This window comes from Salmo salar, chromosome ssa25 (assembly GCF_905237065.1).
Source record: "Salmo salar chromosome ssa25, Ssal_v3.1, whole genome shotgun sequence".
NCBI classification, from domain to species: Eukaryota; Metazoa; Chordata; class Actinopteri; order Salmoniformes; family Salmonidae; genus Salmo; species Salmo salar.
This window is the reverse complement of record NC_059466.1, coordinates 52,738,394-52,748,190: the sequence shown is the minus strand read 5'-3', so window position 1 is coordinate 52,748,190 and position 9,797 is coordinate 52,738,394. Positions and strand designations below refer to the sequence as shown.

Sequence of the window (9,797 nt, the reverse complement as noted above, 5' to 3'; positions counted from 1 at the left end):
AGGCTGTCTACCGACCCAACCTCCGCAAATGAAAACATGTCTACCGGGGCGACCCCACCCACAGCCGAGCCCTCCCCGCTCCGTGTGCCGCGGCCAGGGGCTTCTCTCCCTCCCCTTCATAGCACCAACACATTTTCAACAGGCAGAAGACAATTTGGCTATTATGGATGAATATCAAGCGGATTTGATCGGAATAGATTTTATTTTTGTATTTTTTTGGGGGGGGGGGAAACAAGTAGGATCATCAATTTTATGATTTGAGTTTTATCAGCTTGCTAGTAGAATATGACCGCTTAACTCGCCTATCAAATGGCAGAGATCCGTATGACAGTGCAACCCAGCCAACATATTTGTCTGTCTAGTTGGCCACTAGGAAACGTGAGGTTACTGTTAGCTGCGTTGCATTCAAATCTAGGTTTTTATTTTATTTTTTTAAGCTTTAAATGATTGTTTTTTTTTTCTTCTTCTGGTGAATGCTAGAAGATGAGAAGATCTGAATATGGACCTGGTACAGTGGAGACCCGATGTCGAACAATATAACACGTTTAGGCAATTAATAAGAATAAGGTAGCTAGTTAGTGGATAAGAAAGTAGAAAGACAACGTTAGCTATTTTATTAGCTGAAATAGATTGTTGTGTTTTTTATTATTATTGTTGTTGTTGTTTGTTGTTGCACTGCCTGGGAACCTTCTATTGGACAATCACGGTTAGGTAACCGTAAATATCAACTGTTAACAGCTCGGAAACATTTTTATCATCCGTCGTATTTTATTTTTGGGATTATGTTGGATTTGATCATCCGGGCGAATGTATTCGTTTAATGTTAGTTTACGGATTGAAAGGGGGTAAAAAAAAAGAAAATCGCTAACTTTTTTGGGGGGGAGAAACCGGCCGTCCCAAATGATCCCCCCAACCATGGTAGTCCTGGGCCGAATGGCGAGGCTGGCATTGGGACTGTCTGTCTTCCTGCTCATCAGTCCCGTCGCTGGTAAGTCCTCCTTTACCTCGATAAAAAATAAATATACATACAACACACATATATTCATTTCCATATGATATAATTGGTTCCCCATTTCCCCATTTCCTTTCCTATAGGTAACTAGCCCTAGTTAGTAGTTACTGCAATTTCATAATTTGTCTGCTTTTATTAATGGGATTTGTTGACCGTGGACCTGTTATGTGAATGAATGACAAGCCATGTAACGTCAAGTCAGACCATTCCACTGGCGCTGTGAGTATGATATTTGCAAGCCACAGCAACAACGCTAGCCTGTCATCCATACTTGGGGGGGCTATTGATGGGTTATTGATCTGATGGATGGATGGGTGAAAGCCCGGTATTAGAGACCATATTGATCATCGGGGGATATTCAGAAAAGCCTCTGATCTACACTAGATGCTAGTGCTGCTTTGGTTGAAAGTACTGGAGGCTCTCCGAATAACAGTGAAATGTAGTCCAGTTTACTGCCATGATGGTAAAGAAAATAAATAAAACGAAACGTCTTGAGAGTCGACAGGCTTCAGAAAGCTCTAATTCATCACATTTAGTGTTCAGCCTTGACATGGCTCCCCGAGTGGCGCAGCGGTGTAAGGTCCTGGTTCTAAGGCCCTGGTTCTAAGGTCCTGGTTCTAAGGCCCTGGTTCTAAGGCCCTGGTTCTAAGGCCCTGGTTCTAAGGTCCTGGTTCTAATGCCCTGGTTCTAAGGCCCTGGTTCCATTCCAGGCTGTATCACAGCGGTCTAAGTCCCTGGTTCTAATGCCCTGGTTCTAAGGCCCTGGTTCCATTCCAGGCTGTATCACAGTGGTCTAAGACCCTGGTTCTAAGGCCCTGGTTCCATTCCAGGCTGTATCACAGTGGTCTAAGGCCCTGGTTCCATTCCAGGCTGTATCACAGCGTTCTAAGGCCCTGGTTCTAAGGCCCTGGTTCTAAGGCCCTGGTTCTAAGGCCCTGGTTCTAAGGCCCTGGTTCCATTCCAGGCTGTATCACAGCGGTCTAAGTCCCTGGTTCCATTCCAGGCTGTATCACAGTGGTCTAAGGCCCTGGTTCTAAGGCCCTGGTTCCATTCCAGGCTGTATCACAGCGGTCTAAGTCCCTGGTTCTAATGCCCTGGTTCTAAGGCCCTGGTTCCATTCCAGGCTGTATCACAGCGGTCTAAGTCCCTGGTTCTAATGCCCTGGTTCTAAGGCCCTGGTTCCATTCCAGGCTGTATCACAGCGGTCTAAGTCCCTGGTTCCATTCCAGGCTGTATCACAGCGGTCTAAGGCCCTGGTTCTAAGGCCCTGGTTCTAAGGCCCTTGTTCCATTCCAGGCTGTATCTCAGTGGTCTAAGGCCCTGGTTCTAAGGCCCTGGTTCCATTCCAGGCTGTATCACAGCGGTCTAAGACCCTGGTTCTAAGGCCCTGGTTCCATTCCAGGCTGTATCACAGCGTTCTAAGGCCCTGGTTCTAAGGCCCTGGTTCTAAGGCCCTTGTTCCATTCCAGGCTGTATCACAGCGGTCTAAGGCCCTGGTTCCATTCCAGGCTGTATCACAGTGGTGTAAGGCCCTGGTTCTAAGGCCCTGGTTCTAAGGCCCTGGTTCCATTCCAGGCTGTATCACAGCGTTCTAAGGCCCTGGTTCTAAGGCCCTGGTTCTAAGGCCCTGGTTCTAAGGCCCTGGTTCCATTCCAGGCTGTATCACAGTGGTCTAAGACCCTGGTTCTAAGGCCCTGGTTCCATTCCAGGCTGTATCACAGCGGTCTAAGTCCCTGGTTCCATTCCAGGCTGTATCACAGCGGTCTAAGGCCCTGGTTCTAAGGCCCTGGTTCTAAGGCCCTGGTTCCATTCCAGGCTGTATCACAGCGGTCTAAGGCACTGCATCTCAGTGCTAGAGGCGTCACTGCAAACACCCTGGTTCGAATCCAGGCTGTGTCACAACCGGCCGTGATTGGGAGTCCCCATAGGGCGGTGCACAATTGGCCCAGAGTCGTCCGGGTTTGGCTGGTGAAGGCCGTCATTGTAAATAAGAATTTGTTCATAACTGACTTGCCTAGTTAAAAGTAGTGCACTATATAGGGAGTAGGGTGCCATTGGCCATTGGGTTCTGGTTAAAAGTAGTGCACTATATAGGGAGTAGGGTGCCATTGGGGTCTGGTTAAAAGTAGTGCACTATATTTAACCAGAACCCTATGGCCAATGGCACCCTACTCCCTATATAGTGCACTACTTTTAACCAGAACCCTATGGCCAATGGCACCCTATCTCCTATATAGTGCACTACTTTTAACCAGAACCCTATGGCCAATGGCACCCTATCCCCTAAATAGTGTTGAGGAGAAGTGTAATTATAATATTTAACAGACTATTTGATCCAAAGCAGTCAGTCAAGAGTAATGCTGAAGAGAGTCTAAAACCCTCCAACTCAACTCTGGACCTCAAAGCCTGTTCCACTGTGTTGTTTTCATTGTTCTCCTCTAATCAGGGACTGATTTAGACCTGGGACACAATCAGGGGCTGATTTAGACCTGGGGACACCAGGTGGGTGATTCCCCCTCTAATCAGGGACTGATTTAGACCTGGGACACCAGGTGGGTGATTCCCCTCTAATCAGGGCCTGATTTAGACCTGGGACACCAGGTGGGTGATTCCCCTCTAATCAGGGCCTGATTTAGACCTGGGGACACCAGGTGGGTGATTCCCCTCTAATCAGGGACTGATTTAGACCTGGGACACCAGGTGGGTGATTCCCCCTCTAATCAGGGACTGATTTAGACCTGGGACACCAGGTGGGTGATTCCCCTCTAATCAGGGACTGATTTGGACCTGGGACACCAGGTGGATGATTCCCCTCTAATCAGGGACTGATTTAGACCTGGGACACCAGGTGGGGGATTCCCCTCTAATCAGGGACTGATTTAGACCTGGGACACCAGGTGGGTGATTCCCCTCTAATCAGGGACTGATTTAGACCTGGGACACCAGGTGGGTGATTCCCCTCTAATCAGGGACTGATTTAGACCTGGGGACACCAGGTGGGTGATTCCCCTCTAATCAGGGACTGATTTAGACCTGGGGACACCAGGTGGGTGATTCCCCCTCTAATCAGGGACTGATTTAGACCTGGGACACCAGGTGGGTGATTCCCCTCTAATCAGGGGCTGATTTAGACCTGGGACACCAGGTGGGTGATTCCCCTCTAATCAGGGACTGATTTAGACCTGGGACACCAGGTGGGTTATTCCCCTCTAATCAGGGACTGATTTAGACCTGGGGACACCAGGTGGGTGATTCCCCTCTAATCAGGGCCTGATTTAGACCTGGGACACCAGGTGGGTGATTCCCCTCTAATCAGGGACTGATTTAGACCTGGGACACCAGGTGGGTGATTCCCCTCTAATCAGGGACTGATTTAGACCTGGGACACCAGGTGGGTGATTCCCCCTCTAATCAGGGACTGATTTAGACCTGGGATACCAGGTGGGTGATTCCCCCCTCTAATCAGGGACTGATTTAGACCTGGGGACACCAGGTGGGTGATTCCCCTCTAATCAGGGACTGATTTAGACCTGGGACACCAGGTGGGTGATTCCCCTCTAATCAGGGACTGATTTAGACCTGGGGACACCAGGTGGGTGATTCCCCCTCTAATCAGGGACTGATTTAGACCTGGGACACCAGGTGGGTGATTCCCCTCTAATCAGGGACTGATTTAGACCTGGGACACCAGGTGGGTGATTCCCCTCTAATCAGGGACTGATTTAGACCTGGGGACACCAGGTGGGTGATTCCCCCTCTAATCAGGGACTGATTTAGACCTGGGACACCAGGTGGGTGATTCCCCTCTAATCAGGGGCTGATTTAGACCTGGGGACACCAGGTGGGTGATTCCCCTCTAATCAGGGCCTGATTTAGACCTGGGACACCAGGTGGGTGATTCCCCTCTAATCAGGGACTGATTTAGACCTGGGACACCAGGTGGGTGATTCCCCCCTCTAATCAGGGACTGATTTAGACCTGGGACACCAGGTGGGTGATTCCCCTCTAATCAGGGACTGATTTAGACCTGGGACACCAGGTGGGTGATTCCCCTCTAATCAGGGACTGATTTAGACCTGGGACACCAGGTGGGTGATTCCCCCTCTAATCAGGGACTGATTTAGACCTGGGATACCAGGTGGGTGATTCCCCTCTCTAATCAGGGACTGATTTAGACCTGGGACACCAGGTGGGTGATTCCCCTCTAATCAGGGACTGATTTAGACCTGGGACACCAGGTGGGTGATTCCCCCTCTAATCAGGGACTGATTTAGACCTGGGGACACCAGGTGGGTGATTCCCCCTCTAATCAGGGACTGATTTAGACCTGGGACACCAGGTGGATGATTCCCCCTCTAATCAGGGACTGATTTAGACCCGGGACACCAGGTGGGTGATTCCCCCTCTAATCAGGGACTGATTTAGACCTGGGACACCAGGTGGGTGATTCCCCTCTAATCAGGGACTGATTTAGACCTGGGACACCAGGTGGGTGATTCCCCTCTAATCAGGGACTGATTTAGACCTGGGACACCAGGTGGGGGATTCCCCTCTAATCAGGGACTGATTTAGACCTGGGACACCAGGTGGATGATTCCCCTCTAATCAGGGACTGATTTAGACCTGGGACACCAGGTGGGTGATTCCCCTCTAATCAGGGACTGATTTAGACCTGGGACACAATCAGGGGCTGATTTAGACCTGGGGACACCAGGTGGGTGATTCCCCTCTAATCAGGGACTGATTTAGACCTGGGACACCAGGTGGGTGATTCCCCCTCTAATCAGGGACTGATTTAGACCTGGGACACCAGGTGGGTGATCCCCCCTCTAATCAGGGACTGATTTAGACCTGGGACACCAGGTGGGTGATCCCCCCTCTAATCAGGGACTGATTTAGACCTGGGACACCAGGTGGGTGATTCCCCCTCTAATCAGGGACTGATTTAGACCTGGGACACCAGGTGGGTGATTCCCCTCTAATCAGGGACTGATTTAGACCTGGGACACCAGGTGGGTGATTCCCCCTCTAATCAGGGACTGATTTAGACCTGGGAGTTGAATACCCCTGGTTCGTAGGGTAACAGTTGAATACCCCCTGGTTCGTAGGGTAACAGTTGAATACCCCCTGGTTCGTAGAGTAACAGTTGTATACCCCTGGTCTAAAGGATAAGCTAAAGCTGAGAATGTCAGCCATGTTAAATATGATAGTTTATCACTCCGTTCCTCAGGCAGTTGACACCATATTAACTTCTTGACAGCTGATTCCCCTCGTCCGTCCCTGAGAAAACGGCGATGGGGAAATTTAATGCTGTGAAAAAAGTATTTTCTCTATCAGCAACATACCAAGACCCCACAGCAATTCCAAAACAAACCTCCCCTAGAATCCATATCAGCAATATTTGAGATGGTCTCTCCATGACGAATGGTGACCTCCTGATAGTAACTGATGAGGTAGAGCAGTAAAACTCCAGACAAACATGCCAAGAGAGGAGATGGAATGGGGAAAGAGTCCAAAATGGCACCCTACTCCCTATATAGTGCACTACTTTTTTGACCAGATCATCCCAAATGGCACCATATCCTTTTCCATTTGTTGTTCACTATGAAGGGGAATGGTGTTGAAGGAAGGACCACGTTCTGGTAGACGTTAGGGATGTGACAAAACATGTTTTTTTTCCTCCCTTAACGTTTATTAAATCGTCTTTCAGTTAAAACGATGAGAAAAATTCATAAAATTACACATTTAATTCACAATTCAATCTGTGCTGCTGCCAGCAACGGTTTGGGTCCCATTTCAAATGGTTCTGCATTACCCTTACTGTACCTCAATTACAAAACATCTACTACCCATACTTTACCTCAATTACAAAACATCTACTACCCATACTTTACCTCAATTACAAAACATCTACTACCCTCACTGTACCTCAATTACAAAACATCTACTACCCTCACTGTACCTCAATTACAAGACTTCTACTACCCTCACTGTACCTCAATTACAAAACATCTACTACCCTCACTGTACCTCAATTACAAAACATATACTACCCATACTTTACCTCAATTACAAGACTTCTACTACCCTTACTGTACCTCAATTACAAAACATCTACTACCCTCACTGTACCTCAATTACAAAACATCTACCCTTACTGTACCTCAATTACAAAACATCTACTACCCTTACTGTACCTCAATTACAAAACATCTACTACCCTTACTGTACCTCAATTACAAAACATCTACTACCCTTACTGTACCTCAATTACAAAACATCTACTACCCTCACTGTACCTCAATTACAAAACAGGTACTACCCTTACTGTACCTCAATTACAAAACATCTACTACCCTTACTGTACCTCAATTACAAAACAGGTACTACCCTTACTGTACCTCAATTACAAGACATATACTACCCTCACTGTACCTCAATTACAAAACATCTACTACCCTTACTGTACCTCAATTACAAAACAGGTACTACCCTTACTGTACCTCAATTACAAAACATATACTACCCTCACTGTACCTCAATTACAAAACATCTACTACCCTCACTGTACCTCAATTACAAAACAGGTACTACCCTCACTTTACCTCAATTACAAGACATCTACTACCCTTACTGTACCTCAATTACAAAACATCTACTACCCTCACTGTACCTCAATTACAAAACATCTACTACCCTCACTGTACCTCAATTACAAAACATCTACTACCCTTACTGTACCTCAATTACAAAACAGGTACTACCCTTACTGTACCTCAATTACAAAACATCTACTACCCTTACTGTACCTCAATTACAAAACATATACTACCCATACTTTACCTCAATTACAAGACATCTACTACCCTTACTGTACCTCAATTACAAAACATCTACTACCCTCACTGTACCTCAATTACAAAACATCTACTACCCTTACTGTACCTCAATTACAAAACATGTACTACCCTTACTGTAGCTCAATTACAAAACAGGTACTACCCTCACTTTACCTCAATTACAAGACATCTACTACCCTTACTGTACCTCAATTACAAAACATCTACTACCCTCACTGTACCTCAATTACAAAACATCTACTACCCTCACTGTACCTCAATTACAAAACATCTACTACCCTTACTGTATCTCAATTACAAAACATGTACTACCCTCACTGTACCTCAATTACAAAACATGTACTACCCTTACTGTACCTCAATTACAAAACATCTACTACCCTTACTGTATCTCAATTACAAAACAGGTACTACCCTCACTGTACCTCAATTACAAAACATCTACTACCCTTACTGTATCTCAATTACAAAACATGTACTACCCTTACTGTACCTCAATTACAAAACATGTACTACCCTTACTGTACCTCAATTACAAAACAGGTACTACCCTTACTGTACCTCAATTACAAAACATGTACTACCCTTACTGTACCTCAATTACAAAACATCTACTACCCTTACTGTACCTCAATTACAAAACAGGTACTACCCTTACTGTACCTCAATTACAAAACAGGTTTATGGGTTGTCTTCACGCTGTTCACAGTAGACAGGAGTTTATATTTTTATAAACTGTAATATTCCAGTCTCTATTTCTTTAATTTGTTTCTCTTTTTGTAATGTTAGTTTTTGATATAACAATGCAATTGAGTTACATTTAGCACTAAACAATAACTTGGCAGACATTAATATACAGTACCAGTCAAAGCCCAGCCACGCCCAGCCACGCCCACCCACGCCCACCCACGCCCAGCCACGCCCACCCACGCCCAGCCACGCCCACCCACGCCCAGCCACGCCCAGCCACGCCCAGCCACTTCCAGCCACGCCCAGCCACGCCCAGCCACGCCCAGCCACGCCCAGCCACACCCACCCACGCCCAGCCACGCCCAGCCACGCCCAGCCACGCCCAGCCACGCCCAGCCACGCCCAGCTAGCCGCTCATTGGGTCCAAATCCCCGGCCGGCGCCGCACATACAAATAAAGAAGATAGCAAAGGAATCCACCAAAACCCCCATAACATCTATTAAAACAAAAGGACAAACCAAACACCCCCTTCCAGTCATCGATGTGTGTCTGTAGTCTGTCCTTTACAGACAGGAAGAGAACTATCTCTGAGAGAACATGTCAGAAAAATTATTGACTTTAACATTCATTTTTTTATAAATCATTCTTTCATATGAAGTTGTTTCTGCCAAGGCTATGTACCATTCTTTTATATGAGGGAGGGTCTTCCTCCCTCCAGTGTCTCAGTGGGACTCGTTTGCCTGTCCTCCTCCAGCCAGTGTCTCAATAGGACTCGTTTGTCTGTCCTCCTTCCTCCAGTGGTTTGTCTGTCCTCCTGCAGCGAGTGTCTCAATAGGACACGTTTGTCTGTCCTCCTCCCTCTAGTGTCTCAATAGGACTGGCTGTGATTAGAGCAACATGTAGCCAGTTTAAACATGAGCTTCTCAGTCTATCAATATCCTTATCAATATCCTTAGTGATACCCAGTAATGGAGAAAAAAAAAATCTGGATTTGCAGGTATTGTGGTACCCAGGTATATCCTACCAATCCATTCCGTTACCTTCCTACCAAAAAAGGTCAATAGGACTCGTTTGCCTGTCCTCCTCCCTCTAGTGTCTCAATAGGACTCGTTTGTCTGTCCTCCTCCAGCCAGTGTCTCAATAGGACTCGTTTGTCTGTCCTCCTCCCTCTAGTGTCTCAATAGGACTCGTTTGTCTGTCCTCCTCCAGCCAGTGTCTCAATAGGACTCGTTTGT

The 9,797-nt window shown here is 46.9% G+C and overlaps 1 protein-coding gene across 1 annotated transcript; it reads left to right on the top strand.

Moving 5' to 3' along the window:
• Positions 1 to 933: 933 nt before the first annotated feature.
• LOC123730508 (vegetative cell wall protein gp1) lies at positions 934 to 9,019 on the top strand. The gene is made up of 2 exons (XM_045707456.1): positions 934 to 988; positions 8,697 to 9,019. Exons 1-2 carry the CDS (start codon positions 934 to 936, stop codon positions 9,017 to 9,019), a joined length of 378 nt encoding a protein of 125 aa, XP_045563412.1.
• Positions 9,020 to 9,797: the final 778 nt, after the last annotated feature.